The sequence below is a fragment of the Caretta caretta genome, chromosome 1, assembly GCF_965140235.1.
Source record: "Caretta caretta isolate rCarCar2 chromosome 1, rCarCar1.hap1, whole genome shotgun sequence".
Lineage (NCBI taxonomy): Eukaryota > Metazoa > Chordata > Testudines > Cheloniidae > Caretta > Caretta caretta.
In genome coordinates this window covers 168,073,874-168,099,827 of record NC_134206.1, presented here as the reverse complement: position 1 = coordinate 168,099,827, position 25,954 = coordinate 168,073,874, and the positions used below count along the sequence as shown (strand labels likewise).

The following is a 25,954-nucleotide window of genomic DNA, read 5'->3' as shown; positions in this document are numbered from 1 at the left end:
AAGAACGTAGAGTGTACACCACATTTAAACAAACAAAAGCAGCTTATGTAGTATCTTGATGAACTTCGATCTAGAGCCTCTATACTTGTTCCTCTTTCAATTTCTGTAGTGCTGCGGTCAGGAAAAGGTCTTTAAATACAGATACTTATTTCATGTCATAGAGTTTCTGGTAAATTTGTAAATTTGTCACTTTTAATCAACATGCATCTCCAAAAACAATTGTGTTCATTTTTTCAAGTGTTTTCAAATGTATTTTTCCTCCATGAGTAGTAGGAGCAGGATTTATTTGTAAAAATCATATAATGAAACATGAGCTTACTAAAGAATGTATTTAGAAACTTGCTTAAAAATGAGTATCTAAACTATGAGTATCTAAACTATGTTGTGTTTGCATTTTGTTTAGCTTAGAATCTGTATACTTAAACAGTGACCTTATTTTTCTTAAGGGTGCAATATGTGTAACTTAAATTGTCCCCTCTTGTGAGTCATAGTATTCTTATCCCTGAATTCCTGTCAGATACTTATGTACTCTGTAAATTTTCACGTTTCTTTTCAGGTTTGAAGAATAGAAGAATGCTTTCCACTGAGAATAGCACTAACACTGCTGATACACGATGCCTTTAAGCGAGAAGAATAGTGTGGTTTTTGCATATGAGTCTTCGGTACACAGTACCGATGTTCTACTCCGTCTCAATGATCAGAGAAAGCAAGATTTTCTTTGTGATGTTACTATTCTAGTGGAAGATCAGCGATTTCGGGCTCATCGGTCTGTGCTTGCAGCTTGCAGCAGCTATCTTCTTTCAAGAATTGTGGGACAGTTGGATGCTGATCTTCTCATCACTTTACCAGAAGAGGTGAGTGGCACTAATTGGCATACTTCTGTACATCACCATACTTACGTTTCTACACCATTACATTAAATTACGCTATACAATAGGCTGGTGTTAACTTTAAGTAACTAATAATCTTAAGTGGTTTAGGAACTGGGAAACTAGTTGGTGAACAAACCGCTGCTTCAGAATTGTCATTTATCAGGCATTCAGTGTAAGGATGTGGGGGACACTCAAATGAGAATGAACATGAGCTATTTAACATCAAATTAGGTCTTTAAAAAGCTGTAAATGAAATTAATATTGCTTGTTTGCAGGATTGTAGCTTCTGTTTGAAAAATACTTTGTGCAGCACAGAAGTTACATTCTCATGTTCCCCAAGCTGGTGAGGGCTTCAAATGCTGCTGAAGATATTGTAGATCACTGTGCTTTGTGTGTGAGAAGGGAATACTTTGGATTATTGGAATACATTATATTATTCACCATTTCAGTTCGTATATGCAGTGTGCTTTGTTAGCACTCAACAAATCAGGTCACTAGTTAGATTTAATTATTTGCCACTAATGCATATATGTTTGGGATTTGCAGATAAGAAGGTTGACATCCTCTTTCCCCTTTTGGTTTTACAAGTGTTTGAAGCTAAGTTAGTGTGCTGATTATAAACAGTGCCACGTGCAAACTGTCTTGTACACTGTCTTCAGAGCATGCTCCAGAATAGTTAGAAACTTCACAAGATGTTTCAGGATTCCTCTAAAATCTATATCACCATGTGTTTGGAACACTCTGCAGCATACCGTTATGATTGTTTTAAAATAGTCGTCCCAATCACATTGTAGAGTATAATAGAACCTGATTTTATTCGCTGTCAGGGTCCGCCACCTTTAAGTTGAGTAGTACTTTACTCTGCAAGTAGTTCCTTTGATTTCAGTGAATCTGTTCATGGCATAAATTAGTACTAAACATGAAGGGTTCGTAGAAGGAAGCGGAATCTCTCCCTAAACCTTTATGGAAGTAAGAGTATGAGATTGGCGTTAAAACTGAAGAGAACAAATTTCTTGGACTCTTTTGGGGGGTATTCAGTGAGTATTGTATTGCTCTGTGAGATGATTCAGATCCCTAGCAGAAATAGGGCTTGTAGTAATAGGGTGTGGAGCTTTCAGAAATCGACCTGATTCCAGTGAGTCATTAAACTAAGAGTAATTTGTCAGTTTGCTATCTGTTCAGACAGAAATCAAATTTCCTTTTAATGGGAGGAACTTGGGATGGAGGGTGTACCCTGTACTAAAGGAGTAAATAACCAGTTATGACCAAATTACTATTATTGACTGATATCAGAATCTGTAACACATTAGACTGTGAATGAATAATGGTGGCTGCATTTAAAAAGGAGTGTGTTAGATGTCAGGAGTATAGTGACTTTGCCAGTAAATTATCCTGGAGTACCTTGCGTTTTGAAAGGAAACCTGAAAATATAATCCTGCTTTTGCATCTGTTTACTGCTCTTCAGTGAACAGTGATACTTTAATCTTTGAGGAATAGTAATATACTGGAATTTATCAATTTCTTTAACACTGTGAAGTAGAACGCTACTATAAAAGGGTCACAATAAAATCCTGTCATGTCAAAGATGGATTTTTAAGGGAAGTTGGCTAGATATAAGTGTTGGTTAATTTCTTTTTAAGGAAAACGACCTTCTCTCTTCTCCTCATTTCTGCTCACCATTTCCCCACAGGACTGGATCTGTTTGTTCATTAATTCCTGTTTGACGTGACCGAGCAGGGAATGTTCCTGTGATAGGAGCCCCCATTTGCTGTCTTAAGCCCAGGTAGACCAGACGCCAAATCTTTGTCAGCAAACAGTTGTAGGACCAGGTTAAGTAGCTCGCATGTCATTGGGCAGGGAAGATTTGAGTCAGTTTCATATTGACCTCTTATATAAGAGTGACAAGACTGTGGTTTGTGTCAAGTGTCAGCCTTACAAGAAATGGGCCATACTAACGTGTTTGTTCTTTCTTCTTTTTTTAAAAAAAAAAAAAAAAAAAACCCAAACAGGTGACACTTAAAGGATTTGCTCCTTTGCTTCAGTTTGCATATACTGCCAAACTTATTTTAAATAAAGACAATGTGTCTGAAGTTTGCAAGTGTGCAAAATTTTTGGGAGTACATAACATTGAAGAATCTTGCTTCCAGTTTCTCAAATTCAAGTTTTTGGACTGTAAAGCAGACCAGCAGGAATGCCCTAGAAAGAAATGTTGTACCTCACGCTGTGAGAAAGCAAACGTTAACGTTGCCCTTGTGGATGATGGGGGCCTAGAAATAGATGACGAAGTGGAGGAATTGTTGGAAACTGAATACACTGCAACTCCTAATTCAAAGCTCAGCAAAGGTGAAGAAAATGCAAAAGTATCTCCTCATCTCCAAGATAATACCAATCAAACATGCGATCCTGCATATTTAGAAAAAGATAATGTTTCTGGCTTGTTTTCCCTATGCCCAAAATATAGGAAGTTCCAGAAAGCTTTTGGGAGTGACAAAGTCCATACTGCAGAGATTGGTTCCAGTATTAAAAATGATCAGGTAACATCAGCTACATCCATTCATCAGAGTGAATCATTTAATGATGCCATACAAAAAGCTCAGGAGTGCACAGCTGTGCAGCTGGTCTCACAATGTGAAGAGACTCAGGTAGAAATGGAAGAGAGGGAGAAAGAAGAGGAATTAAAGAGAGAATCTGTGTCTCAGAGTATCTCATATCCTATGGAGAAAACAGATGTTGCTTCTTTTCCCCCAAATTTTTCTGTTGCACCTCATGAACTTTATTCTGCACCTTTTCTAAATGCATATGAGCAGTACAGCAACTTGAATTTCAGTAGTATGCAAAACACAGTTGTAGCTGAAAAAACTGTGACAGGTACTGTAGTTAGGAATGATAAACCAGTCAGTGAAAATCAAGATGATTCGCTTTTGAAGTCTGATTTGTGCACTCGAGAAGACATAAGCATTACATCAACTAGTGACCGAAGCAGTGTGGAGAGAGAGGTAGCTGAACACCTAGCAAAAGGTTTCTGGAGTGATATTTACAATACAGAGACTGCTTGTCAAATGCGTTTGTCACCTGCAACAGCAAAAGAATGCTCGGAACCAGTATATTCAGGAAAAAAGTCAGAATGCCCATGGTTAGGTATCAGTCTCAGTGAGAGCCCTGAACCTTGTTCTCAAAGAACTTTTACAACTCTGAACTCTGTCAACTGCCCATTTATAAGTAATCTTGGTACTGAAGTATGCTCAAACAGCCCAGAGATAAATAGTGGAGATTATATCCAGGAACCACAACAAGAACAATGTCCATATACTTGTGTGATAAGTTTGGGAGAAGACTCTGAAACTGACACTGAGGGAGACAGTGAGTCATGTTCAGCAAGAGAACAGGAATGTGAGGTGAGGACATTCTGGCTATATTTTTGTTTCCATACATCTGTATGCTCTGTTCTGAAATCTAATTCTAGACCCTCTTAGTTCCAGACAGTTTTCTTGCTTGGTTTCAAAACTCTAGGGGGAAAGTACCATTTTATTTCTCCGTCTAAAATAGTCAAAAAATCTGTTGGGAATACAGCTAGTAATTTTAAATAATTAGGTTGTTAAAGGAGGTTTACTGAAATTCATAATGTCTCTGAAGTGTGTGGAAATGTGCAAGATGAGAGGAGACATGTCGGTTATAGAGCTAATTGCATAATTTTCTAAGGAAAAATTTTCTATCAAATATACAGTTTAGTTAAAATTATTTATAAATATTTTTATATTTTTATAAAATATTTATTATAAATATTTTGCGTGAACATGTTTGGTTTTGACAAAATTTTCAATGGGGAAAAAACTGAAATGACTTTTCCAGCTGTTTGGTATTGAATTGTTTTGACTTAAATACATTTTAAAATATACTGTAAGTGTCAAAATGATTAAGTATTGCCAGAACAAAATGTTTCATATTAAAAACTTTTTGGAATTTTCATTCCACTGGAAACTTTGAAGTCTTGGATTTTGTTGCAATCTGGCGGCAAATATTTTTTTAGAAGGGCGGTGGGGATTGTGGTTTTTGACGAGCTGTACTCTGTATAATTCCAGACTACTTTTATATTGTGCTTGTTTCTGCTGCTTTGGTTATATATTATCTGTCTTCAACTGCAGAAATTGCTTAATGCTTGTTTTTGTGATGAAGTGAAGCACTCCTGTTTTTCCTGTTCTTTTCTGTTCTCCCCATCCCTCTCAATGCATTGTTTTTTTGTTCATATGGTAAACTTTTACGTTCAGCTGAATGTCGTAAGTAATCAGTTTCCACAGACTATGTAGAAAAATGGAAATTTATATGATTTTTAGAAATTCTAAAGTTACAATATGATGCTGTCATATAGAACTCTAAAGAAGTGTTTTACCTTTCAGGATTTAAGAACTGATTCAGCCCTCCCAATATAAGCAGTGCACAACTTGCATTGAAAGTAAGGGGGAAACTACACTAGCTAACTCCAGTGCTGAACGTGTCCTATTCCTTAAATTCATGGAATGGTAAATGGCATTATTGTCTGGAGCAGCATTCCATCCGCTTCTTTAGTGTTAATGATGTCTCTGGTGGTAGTAGTAGAAACCCGTTGAAAGGCTCCCTCCCTGCATTCAGTTCTTTAGGTGAAAGTAAGCTGATATTATTGTTGACATTTTTATTTTTTAAGTCTGCATATATTCTCTTTATTGCTTACTTTAAAATATAAATATTGCATTTGAAAAATGAAGATGGCTTTCAGCATGAACCAAGCATTGGTGACAGGCCTTTTAATGTTGGTATGTGTGCATATTTGTGGCATCTGCTGTCCCCAAAGGTCAAGCATGCATAGTGTGGGGGAGGCTCAATTCTATATATAATAATAGAAAGTGTTAAGCAACCTAAATACAGGAGTTGCAACCAGTTACCCTTACAATAGAAACAATTTTATACACATTTATAGATGTAAAATATATATGCAATATTATATATTGCTAATGATTTAGGGTGAAATTCAGACTATGCTGGGGGACGCCTCTAGAAGGTCTTAACTCAGGATTTCTCAACCTGTGGTTTGGGACCCAAAATTGGGTTGCCAAAATGTTTCAAAGGGTTGCGTGGTAGCTCCTATGGCTCCTGTCCCACAGGGCTGGCTGGGCACTCAGATTTGGCCTAGCCATGATGACAGGGAGTCTAAGACGGCCAAATTTGAGTGAGTGGCACTGCAACCTCATGAGCCAGGTCGCAATTCCACAACTCCAGTTTGGTCCAGTCAGGTGGGTGTGGCCAAACCTGAGCAGCACTGCAACGCTGGAGGTTGCAACACTGAGAGCCAAGCCTAGCTAGCCCCACAGCATAGGAGATGCCACTGTGGGCCCATGGCGGGGCAGGACCCAACCCCATGGGGGGGCCTTGACCCCCAGACTATTTACTGGGTTGTGACAGGACATAAACATTTACAAATGGGTACTGAACCCAAAAAGGTTGAGAATCGTTGCACTAACTGATACCTGACATGTTGTGATCCACTGCACAGAAGTAAATTTTACTCTTAATTAATATTCTTTTTTGGAAAACCTGAAATTAAATGTGCAAAATCTTTGGATTACATCTACTGGATTCTATCAAGATATCTGTCTGAAATCCCGGGATTTTATCTATGTGACTGTGCAAACGTGATGACATTGCTTTTGCGCCTCTGGTTAATATTGGTGTTCTAGTTCTGCTCATGTTCTTCCAATGAAGTTGCTTTTTGTAAGTGTTTTATTAATTTCGAGAAACCTGTCCAGTTTAGCTAATTTTAATTTTGTTTGTATCAGTTTCCTCCTTGGTTCAAAACTATATTTTATATTTTAGGTAAAACTGCCATTTAATTCACAAAGGATCATTTCACTTTCTAGAAATGACTTTCAGTCATTTCTGAAAATGCACAAATTGACTCCTGAACAGCTGGATTGTATTCATGATATCCGAAGACGAAGTAAAAATAGAATTGCTGCACAGCGCTGTCGTAAGAGAAAACTTGACTGCATACAGAATCTTGAATCTGAAATTGAAAAACTGGTATGTATAGAAAATTCCTTAATGAGATCTGACTCATCCCTCAAATTAGGTTTTGTTTTTTTGGGTCAGACAGCTTGGTCAAATGTGGAGTAAGTGTGATTTTAGCTGCCTAATGTTAGGCACTCAACTTTGAAAATTTTGTTCACATACAGCACTTTCCTACAGTAATTTAATGTTGCTGTACTGATGCTATATTAAATAAAATATTAGGCACTCTATAGATCAAAACAGGGTATATTGTCTTTAAAATTACAGGTCTAAATAGACACTATATAGCTGGGTAGCACCAAAACCGAAAGCCTTGTTGGTACCGTAACTTTTGTTTGGATTTGTAATTCATATTTTCTGTAATCTGTTTTAATGTTTCTTGGGAGGGGTAGAAACTGTTTATAGGCTTCCTTGAAGAAGCATGTTTATTTAAAAGATTTAAAAAATCAAACTACAGAATGACTTTTTTTTTCTTTTGTCCCATGACTCCACAGACAAGGACATATGTATTCCCATGTAGTTAGTTACTTCCTGAAACAGTGATTCGCAGTCTGTGTAATGAAGTTGCTGAGAATTTTTATATGGAATAATTTGTAAGTTGTGATACTCCTTACTGTAGCTAGTTTTTTTTTTGGTCCCCTGGGGGGTCTGCTCTCACACCATAAAGATCAGCTAACAGCACATGTCTAGGATCCACTGTGTCAACTTTCAGAGGAACAGCCGTGTTAGTCTGTATTCGCAAAAAGAAAAGGAGTATAAAGTCTGCTGCAGTTTCCACGGTACACATCTGATGAAGTGAGCTGTGGCTCACGAAAGCTCATGCTCAAATAAATTGGTTAGTCTCTAAGGTGCCACAAGTACTCCTTTTCTTACTGTGTCAACTGACATCCCAACCTTGAGTAGCACACAGCTTGGACATATACTGTGAGTTGAGCTTTGTGGTGTGAGAGCCGACACTTAGCTTGGGCTGGAGAGATGCTTCTTGAGTTTTGTGTGTCATAAACATGAGCTTCCCTTGTAGTAAGCAGTATTTAAGACTACTGGAGGAGCAAGAGAGGTAAGGTGGGTCTCAAAACAGTGAGCAGCTTCTTATCTGCAGTAGTAAGTTGCAGTAACAAGTTAGTGTTTGTTTCCTATAAATCCATTGTAGTAGTCTGATGGCCTCAGATTAAGTACTGATGTAGGAGGCCACTATTAGATCAGTGCATGGCTGCTCTGCTCCCTTCCCAGGACAAATAAACATTCTACTCTTGTCAACTTGGAAAAAACTGTGTAGGGTGATAGGCTTGTTCTTTTCCCTTCAGTTCTGACTTCAAATTGAAAAAGTAATAGATATTTTTCAGTTTCACTTGCCATATCTTGAAAAAGATAGACTAAAAGGAAAAGGCCATTGAAACTTTAATGTTCATATAAATATTTAAATTAAGCCCTAATGTAGACTAATTTACAATAAGCAAGCAGTGTTTGCCTGAAATATCCCCACCTTTTTAGCTGGTTGACCTTAGGCAGGTGACCTGTTACCCTATTAAATATAAGGGAGATAAGAGAGAATCCAGAGTGTGGACTTTGAATTGTTTGAGGGAGGAATGCTGGTAGCAGCCAAATCTGGAAAGAAGTTTTGAGGTGATTGTTGTAACCTAAATGATCTGTTAATCAAACCAAATCTCAGAAAGATGCTGAACTTGGCCTACATGTTCTGTGTTTGTTAGAATAATTTAGGAAAGGCAGCCACTCACAAAATACTTGAGATATGTCTGGCAAAGCAGGCACTGAATATTTGCCATAATGTCACTGCAAGTCAATATAGAGCTAATAGCGTACACCGCTAGTGTTTGCTTCTGTAAATGGACTTAATCTTACTCAAGGACATATCTATTACACAGTGTTTTTGTAAAATAGCATTGTATTTATTGAAATACCTTAAGCAGAAGAAACAATTAAATGTAAACTAAACTATATACAAAACTGATTGGATGCTTTTACTAACTTTCTTACCTAGATATAATAAAATCTGAACTGAGAGTAGATGTTTGGTCTCTTTTCAGTTGCCCATATATTTTCCTCTTAAAGGGTAATGTTGATTTAATGCAGTAATTGCATTTAAGCATAGGAGACCTAAAGCTCTCGCAGCAAGAAAATCAATGTGAGTACAACTTATCTTCATTTCCTCATGTTTCAGTTTTGTTTCTTTGAATAGTGTCCATATGGGTGCTCCCCTTCAGGTGCTGGTGAATCCCACCTGGCCTTGATCAGAGATTTCTGGTAGCAGTACTCATTCGGACTGCACATGCACCAACATGTTGTCATGCCTTTCACCAAGGGTATATAGGGCTGTACAGGCAAACCACCCTCAGTTTCTTCTTAATTACCTCTGACTGAGATGGAGTGTCAGCATGCCTGCTTCACTATTGATAAGCTTATTATTATTTTTCTCATCCTTCACCTAATTCCTTGGTAGCTAAGATGTAAATGAACATGACAGATGGCAGCATGCTAAACTGAACACTTACAACAAAGATAAAAAACTCCTTGATCTTTTTGGCTGTAAGGCTTGCTCATCTGTGACCCTACAGTTCAGGATCACAAATTATCAAGCCATTATTGCAAAATATGATCGTATCAGTCATTCAACATTCACGTCATTCATTGAACATCTTCCAGCAGAATATTGTGATCACTTCCAGGCCAGCATAGCCAAGGGTCAGCTTATGCGCAGTTCACTTCGTCTATGCTGTCATGATGCATCTACCATCTTGGCTTCAACTCTCTGGATTTCCTAGGGTGGTCCAGAATACTGTTGAAGATCTCTCCTTCAATGGACTGAAGCTCTTCTCTGAGACAACTGATGACTTGCCATACATGTTGAAAGATTCGGAGATCTGTACATCTGCAAACAAATGAAGATTTAGCAAATGCAGTGATCCCACCCTGCCCAACTTTAGGAGTTCTGCAGATGTGCCAAGCCTCCTGGGAAGAGGCTAGGCTTCATAAGAGACCACCCACTACATCTGCTTTGGCCACTCAACTATCTTCATCACTGAAATGTCAATTTGATGGACTAGTCTACACTCTGGAACAGTGCTGTTTTTTGATCCTTCAGTTATGCCAGTTTACCTGCTTTCCTTCCTTTGGTAACAGTCTCTCTTGATTTTAACCAGCATAGGACGGGATTACATCAAACAAACTGGAGTTGGAGATTATAACATCCGATTACTCCATCTAGAGTACATCTATCACTCAACCCACCCCCTTTCCCTATCCCTTCTCAGGGACCCCTTGCACAAATACTTGCTGAGACAAGAAATCATCTCCCTCCTTTGGTTAGGAGTGATAGAACCAGTTCTACCTCAGCACAGGTGAAGGGTATTTTATGGTCCTAAAAATAATGAGGGATGCGGGAGTGGAGACTGCTAAACATTTTTGTCAAGGCATAAAAGTTCAGGATGGTGATTCTGGCAGCTCTGATTCCATCAGAGGATTGGTTTTCAGCCCTCAACCTCCAGGACACCTATTTCCCTATTGCAGTTCATCCATCTCACAAGAGATTCCTTTGATTTATAATGGGTCAAGACCCTTTCCAGCATCAGATTCTTCCTTTCGGTCTTTCCTTGGCTCCAAGGGTATTCTCCAAGGTGTTGGAAGTTATCACTGCCTACCTTCCTCGGCTGGAGACAATCGCTTTTCCATATCTTGTTGATTGACTGATCAAAGGCTGATCTTACAATGAAGTTTTCAGCTGTAAAGACAGCACTGTCCCTGTTTCTCAGGTTAGCTCAGCATCCAGCTCAACATCAAAGTCCACTTTGGCACCAGTACTAAAAGGTTAGCGTTCATAAGAGCTTCCTTAAATGCTGTAACAATCAGACAGGAACAGGTTCATGACTCTCTCAAATCTAGTGGAAGAGATTCAAATAAGCCCAGAGACATCCACAAGCAATTGTATTCAGTTACTGGGACACGTGGCAGCTTGTGCCTTGTGACACAGCGTGTCAGATTATATCTCCACCACTTCCAGGGGTGGACCAGAACAATTTATACTCCAGACAGATCAGTCTAGACAGACTGGTGTTGGTCCCTCAAAAAGATGGGACTCCCTCAGTTGGTGGAAGGATCCCCACAACATCTGTGTAGGTGTTTCGTTGGTTCAGCATCCTCCAATCATTACCATAACAGATGAGTCTTCTCGGATGGGAAGCACACTTGGAGATGCACAGCATTCAGAGCAGGTAGTCAACACAAGAAGCTCATTTACACATCAACCTCCTGGAGCTGAAGGCGGTCAGGAATGGTTGCTTATACTTTCTGCCATTAATCAAGAGCACATCCATCAAAATCATGACAGGCATTGTAGTCTGCATATTGTACATCAACCAGCAAAGAGGGGGAGCAGAGATTTTGTTCTGGATCACGGTCTATATCCACTACCGCTATGAGCTAGCAAAAGTGCCACCACTAATAGTCAAGGCGCACTCAGCTAGAGGGCAAGCATCATCAGCGGCCTTCCTGACTCGGGTGCCAATCCAAGAGATCTGTAGAGCTGCTACCTGGTCATCCGTCCGCACGTTAATGTCCCATTATGCACTTACCCAACAGACCGGGGACAATGTTGGCTTTGGCAGAGCAGTGCTGCACGCTGCAAGACCATGAACTCTGAGCCCAGCTCCACTGACGCTACTTGTGAGTCACCTAGAATGGAATCGATACGAGCAAGCACTCGAAGAAAAAATGATTACCTACCTTTTGTAACTGTTATTCTTCGAGATGTGTTGCCTCATGTCCATTCCATAACAGCCCTCCTGCCTGCCCCTCTGTCGGAGTTGCTGGCAAGAAGGAATTGAGAGGGCGTAGGGCTGGCGAAGCCTGATATACTGACTCATGAGCGTGGCACTCATGGGGGCGCTCAATGGATACCGCTAAAGCAAAAATCTTTGATCGTGCATGGGCATGTGCACACCTAGAATGGAATGGAATGGACATGAGCAACACATCTCAAAGAACAAGAGTTGCGAAAAGGTAGGTAATCATTTTTTATTGCATTTGCCAGAAAAGTAGGGGAAACAGGGATGTTAACAGGGGACACCCTCCCTTTGTTACAGTATTCTTCAAAGACAAAGTATCGTTACAACCACATGTGAAATGTTTACCTCCAAGCTATTGTCTGAATTTCATCTCAACCAAGTTATCCATCTCCTGTCTTTTTTTTCCCCCAAAGCCACTTACGAAAGGCAGAGTCCTGACTAGTCTTACCTTGGATGTCAGGAGGGCGTTAGCCTTCTGTGACAGGTTGGATCACAGAAACCCCCAACCGATGTGCCAAGACTACTTCTGCCCCTGCCTTCCCTGCCAGCTTGGGACTCCAGAACTCTGCCTGGCTGTGCCAGACATGCTTGCCGGCCACAAACACAGACCCAGGTCTGAACAACGTCCCACAAACTGCAAGCTTAACTGAGAGCAGCTTACAGAAGTATGCCTGTCTTTAACACTCAGATTCCAACTCCCAATGGGATCCAAACCCCAAATAAATCCATTTTACCTTGTATAAAGCTGATACAAGGTAAACTCATAAGTTGCTCGCCCTCTACAACGCTGATAGAGATGCACAGCTGTTTGCCCCCCCCCAGTATTAATACATACCCTGGGTTAATTAATAAGTAAAAAGTGATTTTATTAAAGAAAGAAGGTTGGATTTAAGTGATTCCAAGTAGTAACAGACAGAACAAAGTGAATTATCAAGCAAAATAAAATAAAACATGCAAGTCTGAGTCTAGTACAGTAATAAAACTGAATCCAGATAAAATCCTCACCCAGTAAACTTCCTTTTACAGACTAGTCTCCTTCTAGTCTGGGTCCAGCAATCACTCACACCCCCTGTAGTTACTGTCCTTTGTTCCAGTTTCTTTCAGGTATCCTTGTGGGTGGAGAGGCTCTCTTTAGCCAGCTGAAGACAAAATGGAGGGGTCTCCCAGGGGTTTAATAGACTTTTTCTTGTGGGTGGAGACCCCCTCCTCTCTCCTATGCAAAGTCCATCTACAAAATGGAGTTTTGGAGTCACCTGGGCAGTCACATGTCCATGCATGACTGAGTTCCTTACCAGCCAAGCCACATTCCTGGAAAAGCCCAGATGTGGATTGGTGTCTCCAAGTTCATTGTTGGCTTAAGGGTTTCTTGATAGGGCACTTACTGAGAATAATCTTTTCTCATGAAGCTGACCAACTGCTTCACTAAAACCTTAGAATCAAACAAGTATGCAGCCAATATTCATAACTTCGAATACAAAAATGATACATGCATACAAATAGGATTAATAGATTCAGTAGATCATAACTTTTACCGAGATATGTTACATGGCATATGTAGTAGCATAAAACACATTCTAGTTATGTCATATATACGTTCATAAGTATGTTTCCATAAAAATGCCTTCTATTGTCACACCTTCTGTTTGGACAGAACCAAATCATTCAGAAAGTCTTCTAGATGGTTTGTCTCTACTTCTGAAAGGTCTGTAGGGTTTGCAATGTCCAGAGGCTTTCAAGGTGGATTTCTAGTTGTATTTATCAATCTTCCAGTTTATACAACCTCTTCTTATGGTGTTGGCCCATTCCACAAGGCCTCTCTCTACTTCTGTCATTACTCAAATATGTTCCAGTTCTGGAGATTTGCAAAGCTGCACCTTCATCTTCAGTACATACCTTTTCCAAACTTTGTGATAGTTCATTCTTCTAAATCAGATGCATCCCTTGGAAATAGTCTTGTCTTTACTCATGGATTTGGCTCTGAAGCTCCCTCCTCCAGTTGTGAGGACTGCTCGATAGTCACCTGAATTTGAGTACGCATAGGGACACTACTCAAAGGAATAGTTACTCAGCTTGTGCAGTAACTGCAGTTGTTCGAGATGAGTCCCTATGGGTGCTCCTCTACCCATGTCCTTCCCCTTTGTTTAAGAGTTTCTTCGGTGGGACTTTGTGATGGAGAAGGAAGTTAGGGTAGCTCACCCTCAAATGTAGGGTACATGCTCAGGCCAAACAGGTACTGCTACCAGAAATCTTTGTTCAAGGTCGCCCAGGGCACTTGCACACCTGAAGTGCAGCTCCCATAAGGGGACACATCTGGAACTCTATTACTATACAAGATGAATAAACTCTCCTTATGACCCCCCTTTTTTTTAAATCTTTTAAACATACTGAAAAAAACAAACTCCATCATGACAAATATTGACACCCCTATAGGTCACCAGCAGGGTTGGAACCTTTAAATCCACTGCACAGACCTCTCCTATTTGAATTAAGGAAGTAACTGATCGCAGTATTAGGTTGTCATCCTCTGTGTAAACCAGCAGTAGAGGAGATTGAGACACATGCACTTTGTCAAAGGGTTTCATAGATATTTGCTAATAGCAGAGTAATGATGAGTCTTGGAAATCTTGAGTTTCATTCCAGATGCTGAAGGGGAGTATTCTGTAGTGGTCACACTCTTCTGCATCATCCCCTCCAACATAACACTTTCCCAGTCCTGTATCTTCTCCACCCCTTATCCCAATTTGTTCCTTCACCTTCCCACCCACAGTCCAGCTCTTGTCTGTGTTCAAGTCAGGCACATTCCTTTTCTGTGCTGCCTCGGTGGCACAAGTAGAAGGTTCATTAAGAGCAAAGGCCAATCTCCCTGCTTTCAGTTTCAGTGCCTGTTCTGTAGCTTCTGGGAGCTGTAGTTTCAGGGAAAGTCCTGCTGAGACCTTGTAACTCTGGGCTGGAGTCTGGCACTGTATTATGCAATGGGAGTTAAGTCCTGACTAGATTTCTTTATTACTGACAAGAAGGTCCATTGTCTCCAGCTCTGCTTCAGGGTCAGATGTAACCCATCGTCACTGGCAAATTCTCCTTTCTTGGATTGGAATTAGGAGTTCCTCTGGGTTCCCCCTGCCTCCACTGGTTCAGGAGATCTATCTGCAGGTCAGTCAGTATGGAGTCAGCAAATTAAAACTGCCAAGGCCTGGTCAGGGCTATTATCTTCAAAACCCCTATGTCTGTTTGCCCCACTTTCCAATTTGCTGAATCTTTTGTCTTCAGGTGGGGGTAAAACAATCCATCTGAGCCTCAATATTCTCAGGTTGACATCTTAACTACTTGATTGCCAAAATGCTTGATGAGAACAAATTCTTCAGAAGTCTGGTGGCTGCTACTGAAAAATAGGAACTTTTTGACTAAATTAATCTCTTGCTTTGAACATTATCTATTGACACTTTGAACTCTACCAGGCTATATGGGTTGTGATTTCAGCTTCCATCCTCCTACTTGGGACAACAGTCCTGACTCGTTTTATAATCAAGTTTTGTGAAAGTTGCTCCATGTTCCACTGGGGGCATTGCATGAAGTACTGGCCCAGCCATCAAAGCAAAGGAAATTAAATTTCTTCTAAGCGATGTGCTTGGCTATGTTGTGGGTACCGTGGGGCAGATGTATTTGTTTAGCTGCCCTTGGGATTTTCCCCTCTGTGTGTGTGTGTTTTTGCTTTGGGGTCAGTCTTGTGTTGCAGAGCTCCTGGAACCTCTGGTCTGCTGTCTTTCAAGGTGGTATCTGTACCATGTGTGACAGATGTGAGATCATGGAAGCATGGATACTTCACAAACCTGTTATACTGTGATGGCCCAACATGGCCAAGGGATTAGGCATAAACTTTTGAATCTATAAATGTGGTGTGTGTCTTTTGTGAACTGGGGATTGTATTGTAGCTTTATGGAGAGGGTTACTGTGCTATCTCCCAGGAACTAAAATCAGTTGTGGGGGTTTAACAGCAGATCCCAGGACAGGTAAACCACTCCAGAGAAGTATAAATACCTGGGGTGGAATTACATATATGGATTCAGACTGGGTTCAAGAGGTCCAGGAGATGAAGAAAGGACTTTTTGTAGGAACAGTCTTTCTAACCCTGCTGCATGGCCCTGGTTTTGATCCAGAAGCTGACATGAGATTGTAACTTAGAGGACAAAACCACTTTGGAAGGTTTTGAAGGATTGGAACCTGCCAGGGTCTCCATGTGGAAGATGGGTGACACCTGCTAAGCTTAGTATGTATGTAGATTGCTTATTTTATTATATGTTATCTCTGCAATGAACCGTGAAAGCTGGCTCATCACAGGCTTTGACAATGTCTCCCATTAAGAGAGCGAGCCGTAGGTGCTGAAAAAAGGACAGAACTGCTGGGATAGTCGTAGTGAATTTCAGGAAGAATGCAAACCTAAATCCCTTGTCTGGAGGAAGAGGGATGTGGATCCTCACCTATGGAGAGGGGATGGCTGAGGTCTGAGACCTAAAGCGGGTAGAGGTGCAGTTAACCTCAGATGTGCAATATTATACCGCTGTGAAAGAGGGCATTCTTCATACCCATAGCTACAGCTCACAGAGTTTGGAGATGGCCAATCCTCTATAATATTGTAGACTGTGTGGGAAATGTGACATGGTTGGTGTCCTCATCCCCAGTTCCATTTTGCGCAGGCTAGCCTGTGTGTTTTCCCCAACACTTGCCAGTGTAGCATTCAGCTAATACAATGATAGCATCCATTGTATGCCTTCATGCTGTCTCTTTCACAGAATTTGCAAAACTCTTCTTGAAAACTCTGTTTGTAGTTTGAAGTAAAAATTTTGTTCCTTGCTGAAGTATGATCTGGGAGAAGGGAAGTGAAATTGCAGTTATTTCATGTCCTGCAATCCTAACCTAAAGTATATTTTGGTAGTCTTGCCATCCTTACTCACGTAGCACTCCTCAGCCACCTTCCAAGGGGGGCTTATACCGTTAGCTAATCTCCAACCAGTGGGCATATGCAGAGGCCATGCGAATAAGAGGATGCTTTCCAGTAACTGTACTTGAGGAATGGTGCCTCTGTATATTCATGCTCCCAACCCACTTTCCTCATTTTGGTCTTGGGCTAAGGTTTCCAAAATTAGGGAAGGAACTGAGATGTGGTTGGGGCCACCACCTCTTGTACGCTTGGAATTCTGCAGGAAAGGAAAGGGTGAGTATTCCCAGCAGACTTTTATCTCCAGAAGATTCTGCTGCTCAATACCAGGAGATGCCAGTTCCACAAGTTTGAATATGACACTCTGAGCAGTAATTACTGGCAGGTAACCTCAAAATTAATTGGTATTTTTATGTTGGTAATTAAAACTAGTGCTGCTAATTTGGAAGAGCTCCTTCTAACTCAGTTAAAATATTGGTTATATCCAATAATTAGTATTCACTGTAGATAGAAAAATACCTTAACTGGAAATATTTTTGGGAGATATAGGATTTAGTGCTAAGTAACAGTCCACATCAGTTTACCAATACAATATGCAACTAAGTGCCTCAGCATACACAAGATGTGTGTATATTGATTGACTTCAGAAAGGAAGCAGCAGCTCCTGCCAGCCTTGCTTCCCTCTGTTGACTAGTGGAAGTGGGGCAGCAAAGCACTGTTACTGATTAGCTGACGTGGGAAGGACTGGCAGCACCTGCTTCCCTGCAAAGTACCACTAAAGAGTTCATCAGTTTTTTTCAGGGAGATAGTAGTGAAGGTTGCTGTTTGAAGCTCTGTTGCAAAAGGAAAGCTTGGAGGAAAGGAGAGAATATGGAAGTAAAACTTTAAAAATATTTAAATTGTTTATGAATGAAGGAGTCAATGTAGCATATGAGCTGGTGGATAAACAGGGTATGTAGTCTAGGGTTTTTTTGGAGAGAAATTCATTTGTTTAAAGCTGCATCAACCGATTATATTGCACCACTAAGTCTTACGCTTGTTTAATCTACATAGCCCCCTGCCTCTAGCCTAGTCCATCTCTACCATCTGGAGAATTCCAGGTTAATCACAACTTGATTTTACTGCCACCTGCTTCATTTAACTTGCTTTTTCCTACTTCTCCACTCTTTCTTCTTATCCTCCTCTGTGTCCCCCCCTCATCCTAATTGTCCCATCAGTCAGTCCTTGCCATCTCCATGTCAGTTTCTTGAGCCTCTCCTACCCTGGTAGCCTCCACTTCCACCATCCATCTTAAAAGCCCGTAAACAGTCACAATTTAGTACAAAATGAACAAAAACCCCACAAGCATTGTTAAATTATCTGAGCCCTCCATACCATATGAATATGTACGTAGCTTGAATAAGTGCATTTTCTTTGAGTGCTTGCACATGTTCATTCCACTTTGTGTGTGAGCACAAGTGCACTGAAACCAGAGATTTTTTTCCCACACTGGAACTTGTTGGGGTTGTGCATGTGCCCACTACGCTCTGCTGGGCGAAGGTATCAAGGGTCACAGAGCCCTAAACACCAGTGCTCCCCCTAATTCCTTCTCACTGCCTGTTGTCAGCATTCAGAGCATGTTTGAGCTAGTTATGCTCTTTCCCAATTTCTCTTTAGAGAAAGTTTTTCTAAATGTTGTAGTAGTAGTACATAGGTAGTTTTAGCATAGTTCTAATTAACGGTACATTTAAAAAAAAATAGTTGCGTTTCCTTCTAGCTTTAAGCTCAGTACTGGGGCATGCTTAAATTCCCAGGATTTCTCTGCTATTCTTGCTGTAACAAATCTATGCCAATCAGCGATCCCCACTCTCACTGTTTAAAGTGTTTGGGAGAAGGGTACGTGAGGCACAAGTGCCCTACCTGTAGGTAGGTTAAGACGAGGATTGAGAAGTTCAGCTTTGACATTTCTTGGTGGAAGCAGCTTTGCATGCACGCACATCCAGAATCCTGCTGCTCAGTACATGGAGGTTGACTCTACTGATCTAAGAGCGTACAACTACGCTCAGTGGCATCTTCTCATTGCCATTGTCTATCTCCAGTACTGCACATGCAGCAGAAATAGAGTACTTCGATCTCTTTTAGCTAGAAGAAGCCCTCTTCATCTTCAAGAGCTAGATGATCAACAGAATCACACAAGAAGAAAACCAGTACTAAGGTTAGAGCTAAGCCAGCTCCAGCTAGGTGCTCCCTAATATTCCATTTGTAGTTTAGCAATGTAGAGCCATTGACTCCAGCATACAACGTGTTACTGTCGAGACTGCTTCCATTTCCAGACTTTCTATGATATCGACTTCACCTACGATGCATCTTATGCCCTTGGTACTGATGACTCCTGAAGCATACATGGCAACCAGGACCACTTTTCCCTGTCTGTGCTAGACTCACCATTGATGCAGGATGAAGTTCAGGTACCAATTATTCCTGCTACACAAGCTCTGGTACTGGGGATCTCTTCAACATTTACTTATTCAGCACCATTAGAGACAGAGCACTTGGTGCCATAGTGACCAGAAGCTCTTAACAGAGCAGATGTACAATACCTTCAGCAGGACCGCTGTCCAGTGTTGCATCACATTGGCCCTCAGATTATGCTTACCCTTCAAAGTTAAGGGTGGATTCTTACCTTTGGGGATCCCATCACAGAAGGCCATATGCTTCTTCTCATTTATCCTTGGTCTCAGCACCCTCATTTGTGTAATAGCAGGTCCTAGGAGGGGATACTTTGTGGCTTGGCCCAAGTACCATATCATGTACAGCAGTGGCCCTTTTGGAATCTTTTGGGGTTCCTCCAGACTCTATGCTGTATGTCTGTTACCATGAAGGCAATGTTCTCTACCCAGTACTGATCCAAATACCCACCAAGCAGATGATCTATTTCTCCAGTGCCCGCTTCTTTTCGTACAGCACTTCAGCAGATGGCAGAACAGGTGGACTCTATAGTGCCCCCATTAAACAGTTCCTCATCATTCCCCAATGATGCCACTGTCTCTGAATCATCTTTTCCAGTTCCAGACATTCATAAGATGTACTAGAAACTTAAGAAAAACGTAGCCATCTCTGTTGGGGATACAGGGTCTGCTCAAGTGACTTTACCTGTTAATGAGGTTGTGTTGGAACCTACCAAAATCCTTTTGGCAATCCAACCCCTCCCTCCCTTGTCTGACACTCATTGTCGAAAGGACCGAAGAGGTTCCAAGTTTGTTCCCAGAGATAGGAGTACTTTTATTTGTACCCAGCCACAGGATCTTTGGTAACAATGGCCATGCATAAAAAGGTGAGACAAGGATGATCTAAATCTACTCCCAAAGACAGATTCAAAGAAACTGGATTAGTTTGGGGGAGAGGTTTTATTCATTATCGAGATTACAATTTAGAATTTCAAATCAAGCTCTATGACATCCTTAAACTGTTATGTAATCCAATTTAGACCTAAAGTTGCTAGATAATGCTAAAGAGGACTACAGAGCTCTTGTTAGTGAGGGTAGTAAGAAGTTCATCAATGCACTTTGATCAGTCCTCTTTCAAAGAGGTTTGCTGCATAACCATGCAGAGTGCGCATGTGCTGTCCCAAAATTATCACTGTGGGAGAAAGATCTGCTTTGCCGTGCTAGTGTGCACACGTGACCTGTGTAACACATCTCAAAGAATACCAGAAACTGAACAGGTTTGTAATCATTTTATCTTCTACAATAACCCTTGTCTTCCCTTCAGTCTCCCAGTTTTTGTAAATTCACTCTTGCATTATATATGTAATTACTTTGTAAGCTCTTCAGAGCAGGAACATTCTTTTTTGTGTCTGTCTGACAACCTATTATGCTTATGGATGATCAGTGAATAAATACAATAACCCAAATGTTCAACTGGCATCCTCACTTAATATACTATTTCAGCAGTGTATTTTCTGTACTTAAGTACAGCAACAGAAATAGTACCAGTCTCCTCCTGTCCATTATTACTTCATCCTCTGTTTAAGTTCTCCACAGTTGTTACACCATTCCAGACAGTATTTTGAAACTGTATTGACTGACAGTTTGTCAGAGAGGATATTTTGGTTAGGATTACAGAGTGCTCTGCTTTATCCACCTCCGCTCACTACATATTTTCCCCAGTTCCATTTGCACAACAGTCACAAAGGCTATAGAAGTCACCAGCCCTGAAAAGGGAAGTGGCAACGAAGAAGACATACATTCCCCAATTCAGAAACATTTACTTACACAAAGTGGAAGGAGAGGTACAATACCACAGAGGTACACAATATGGTGTGAAATCTGGATTTAAACTTATCTCTTGGAATACTGGCCTCAGTGAGAGTATAGTGTCTGGTATTAAATGTTTAATTTGTTAACGTAACTACTTTGGTAGATCACTCCATTTAGCAATTTTATTGATCCTGTAGTAATTGCCTAAAACATGGTATCTTAATTACATGACCATATTGATGACTAATTTTGGCATGCATATGCAATATGTTAAATAAGAATTAGCTTTTTTCACTTGTAGGTTCTGTTTTTCAAGTAAAACCTTAATTTTTCTGCTGTCAAGTTTTGAGATCTTTAAACACTTGCATAAGAATAAATTAAAATTAGTGCTGCCTCACAAATAGCATTTGAGGAATCACTAAGGTGATGGCATAAATTGTACAAGGGTGGAATTCTTCATTTGCAAGGCTTTTTTCATAGTTCAGTCTCCACATGACCACTATTCAGAACTTCTGTAGAGGAATTTGATTATAGATAGAATTGTGCAAAATAGTTCCGATGAAATATGACCTCAGAACTTCATTGTTTGGACTGATCTAAAAGATTAAATTCTAAAAGCCTGAAAAATGTTTTTCAGAAAATGTGAAATTATTTGAGAATGGACGTCTCACACATTGTCCTGGCATCACTTTTGAAACTTTAGCATTTTGTTCAGGTGAAAATAGTTTTTATTTAAATGTAAAAAGGTGGAGTTTTGCAAAGTTCAAATCAAAATCAGCTCTTTGCAAAAAAGCTACACTTGAGTCTGTTGCTTTTTATCATCACTTTAACATGTTATCTTTTTTCCAAGAAAAACAAAATACACATCTATTGGATTCAATATTTGTTTCAGCTTTGGTGAAGAGTAAAACTATACTTTTGATTTCAGAGCACTAAAATGTACAGAGTCAATAACCATGTGTCTTTTTGCAGCAAAATGAAAAGGCGAGCTTGCTAAAGGAGCGAGATCACATTTTGTCAACGTTGGGAGAGACAAAACAGAATCTGACTGGACTTTGCCAGCAAGTATGTAAGGAAGCGGCATTGAGTCGTGAGCAAATACAGATACTTGCGAAGTATTCCACCTTGGATTGTCCACTTTCACTTTTAATTTCTGAGAGAGAACGAACGGCTCTTGATGGCAAGCCTGTGATCCCATTGTGTATAGAATTACCAAGTGGGCTTTCAGGTGCTGTGTCGGCCAGTGAACAGAGTTCTTGCTATCCATGTGTAAGAGGCACATCTGATACCACTTATAATCAAGTGCAGGAACTCTGTCCAATTTCTATGAAAACATCGGAGAAAACTTTACTTGTGGAACAATGTGGACAGGGTGGTGGTATCACAGATTTCTGTCAGCAGATGACTGACAAATGCACTACAGATGAATAAATCTGTTTTGTGATTGCCAACCTCAAACTTATGGGATTTAAAGTAAGGGTTTTAGCATTATTATAAAATGCCTTAAGTGAAGGGAAAGGCAAAACTTTATATTTTGCAAGTGCATTAACTAGTATCTGTCCATCTACATTACTCAGCAGATCTTTGGCTTTATTTTATGTAATTTCGGGGCATAATATTTTACATCACTCTAAGAAATGCGTCCATCTCTAAAAGCTTGTACGAGCGCTCAGCCCTTTAGTGCAAATAAATGGGATTACTTATAGTTGGATTAGGATACCAGCATCATGATGACTAGTGGAGTACTAGAACTACTTTCCTGATTTTGTGGCATCTCGACCCCAGATACTTTCAAAAATCTATTCTTGTTGTACAATGACTTGCTAGCAGATGATCTTATGCTTCCCTGTAAAATGTCTCATATGAGGGTCAGAAAGTATTTTGAAAGACTAGGATGGCTTATAAATGTTACAGTCATTGGGACCAGTGAGGATGTGTTTGAAAATAACTTTTAATCAGGTTACCTTTATGGGTAAACATAACTTTCAGTGCATTTTCAATGGCTTGTACTTTAATTCTAACGTTTTACAAGTATAAAAAGAAAATGAGCCAGTTGGGTTTTGTTCATTACTTATTTTGTAAAGAATAAACCCAATCTTTAAAATAAGACAAATGAGGGGAGGGGGGGAATAATCCCTGCTGTAGGGTTTTTTTGTTTCGCCTTGTGTTAGAGGCAAATTGCATACAAATATTCCCTCATTGCTTAGCTGCTGTTCTGATACCAGACATTTTAAGTACCGAACCTCACAATAGAAAAAAATTCACTTTGCTGGTTTACATAACAAAACATAGAAGAATCTTGTACAAGCCAATGGAATTCATTTTCTACCTCAGTGTACATTAACTTTTTTATCTTGGTGTGCATGTATGGAAGGTCATCTTTTGCTCCAATTGCGACTGTAAATATTGGCTTTGCAGGTTTATCTTATTTTATGGTGAGACAGAATTTTTGCCTCCAGGATACTAAAACATAACCCTTTCTGATAAGGTGCTTGATGTAAGCTCTCTCTATATAGGTAATTTAGCATTAATAAGATTTATATTATAAAAGTGTATTATGAACCATTGGCCAAATATAAAAGTTGACAAATCTCAACAGTACTTCTAATAACCATATGTAATACAAGTAAATACACTACCTCATATCCAGGTGATTTCAAGTTCATTCAGATCTATAGTGATAGATTTGTTTTTTCAAGACGAATTTTTTAGTGTTGCATAGCATTGTGATATGCAAGTTTAAAATAACTGAACTTTAGAAAAAAGTACTACTCCAATACAACTTGATGATGTGGGTTCTACTGGTTGTGGGTATCTTTTCCCTTCAGATTATTGAGAGGAGACTTTTTAAATGACTAGCATTTATATTTTGTGACTTTATAATGTATTTACTTATGAAGATCACGTGATGTCTTCTCCAGCAACCCACTAGCCCTCTTATCCCAATGCCCCATGATTAGTCAGTTTTGCCACCACATTTTTCTACTTACATTAACAACTTAGGGCCCTTTATATAACATTCTAAAGTAGGTCATATTCTAAAATGGCATAATACAATGAATTGAGACTAAATCATGGGTTTGCAACTTCATAGTCACATTTTTATCAATAGGAATGATCTATTTTTTAAAGCCCTTTGGTTGGGCTATCTGGGGCTGGCCAGGGTCTTGCGAATATCTAGTGGGCCAAAACGCCAACTGTTGGGACTGGGGGTCAGCAGTGACCACCACTTAAGTCCTAAGGCTAGAATAGCCACCACAGAGGTGTTGTGCTACATTGCTGCCACCTGTTCATAGGTTGGTGTCTGAATTCTATCCCACAAACCCTCAGGATTCCCAGTGCAAAACCAACAGCTCTGGTTTTGTGTGTAGTATGGTGAAATTCATCCTGTGTGCTTAAACTTCAACATTTTCTAATACCAGCCTGGTTTGAAAAGTTTGAGGTAGTTCATTGCCTAACCAGCTGCATCTAAATACATTTTTGATTATTTAATACAATAGACCTACAGGTTGCATGTGGACTTCTATAGACTACATCATCAACTTGCTAAAGTTAAGAATGAATGGCAATTTTATGATATAGGATTCTCAGGTAAATATTGTTTCAGTTGAAATACTCAATGTTTGAACTTGTAAAAATACTTTAAGGCATGTTTAAAAATACCTTTTAAATTTGTTGGGCAAGATATTGTAAAGCCTTATCAGTAAAATGGCATACAGCGTGTAAAAAAGTGAAATAATTACAACTGATTTTGTATCTTTCATAATCCAATATTTTCTAAAAATACAATAAAAGCCAATGTCCTTTCTAAAAAGGCTTCCTTTTTATGTACATCTCTTGCAGTGCGAAGCTAATGTTTACTGTTACATTACTCATTTATTTAGTACTACTAAAATTGATCTCTGGAAACAGTAGCATCATTATTTATACAGTTTACAAACTCCTGAATAATACAATAGCAAATATTACGGAATTGGAATAAAGTTCCCAAAAGTTTGATATTCATTGTGTCCTGTGTTTTGAGGGTTTCCTGTGGACTTTTTAAAATAACTTATGAATTTTGCTATTTGTTGGGGGTGGAGGGAGGAAAAAAATGACTATCCTTAACATGTTGAAGAAATTCATTGTTCTTCTTTGAGTGCTGTCCCTGTGGGTGCTCCACTCTAGGTGTCTGTGTGTCTCGGTGCTGTTGATTGGAGATTTTCTGAAGCAGTGCCTGGTCAGGACACAGGCACTCAGTTGGTATCTCCCATCTCGTTGGAATCTTCCTGAGGGCCTGTATCCCGCACCCCCCTCAGTTCCTTCTCAACCGTCTCTTCCCTAAAGATCTGCAGACCAAAGTGGAGGACCTCCCCTATGATAAAGACAAACTGTTTTCCAAAAAAAACCCACCAAACTACTTCACACTATGAAAGATTTTAGAGCAACACTGCACGCCCTGGGTATTCACCCATTTTTTCCCAGGAGACAACGATACCAACCTTACCAAAGACCATGCACACAACAACATTTTCGGCTTCAACCCAAACCATATGACAAATAGGAATCGCTCTAGACCCCCTAAGCGCAGACAAAAAATCAAGCTTAAGCAACCACCTCCCACTCATCTGGGAATAAACAATTTTCAAACGTTGGTCAAGAGTTTGTGCGACCACTCCTTGATTCCACAGCCTACTTACCCATTTGGCCACCGCCTCCAGAGTTTCAAACGTGCCCGGCAGCGTATTACACAGGATTGCTGGGTCCTCAAAATAGTTCAGTCCGGTTACTCTATCCCATTCATATCCTATTCTCCTACCCTTCCCCATCGCTCTTCAGGGACCCCTCTCACGAGCACCTACTTCGTGTAGAAGTGGCTCACCTTCTCCAGCTAGGTGCAGTGGAACCTGTGCCACCGCAACATTGAGGGAAAGGATTCTACTCCCATTACTTCCTAACCCAGAAAAAGATCGGGGAATGGAGGCCTATATTAGATCTATGCCGACTGAACAAATTCTTGAGGATACAAAAATTCTAGATGGTCATACCGGGCACAGTAATTCCTGCACTGGATCAAGGGGACTGGTTCACAGC

At 40.1% G+C, this 25,954-nt stretch overlaps 1 protein-coding gene across 9 annotated transcripts in view; it reads left to right on the top strand.

Annotated features, from left to right (window-relative positions):
• BACH1 (BTB domain and CNC homolog 1) overlaps positions 1-25,954 on the top strand; it is a 56,363-nt gene that overhangs the window by 19,128 nt on the left and 11,281 nt on the right. For 8 of the 9 annotated variants that reach the window (XM_075133235.1, XM_075133221.1, XM_075133228.1 and 5 more), the window contains 4 exons: positions 557-854; positions 2,882-4,267; positions 6,717-6,923; positions 21,854-24,880. In XM_075133235.1, coding sequence (XP_074989336.1) covers positions 615-854; positions 2,882-4,267; positions 6,717-6,923; positions 21,854-22,312 — 2,292 coding nt within the window. In that variant the 5' untranslated portion in view covers positions 557-614 and the 3' untranslated portion in view covers positions 22,313-24,880. Of the gene's footprint in view, positions 1-556; positions 855-2,881; positions 4,268-6,716; positions 6,924-21,853; positions 24,881-25,954 lie in introns of those variants that run through there. The other variant, XM_075133252.1, reaches the window with a different exon arrangement.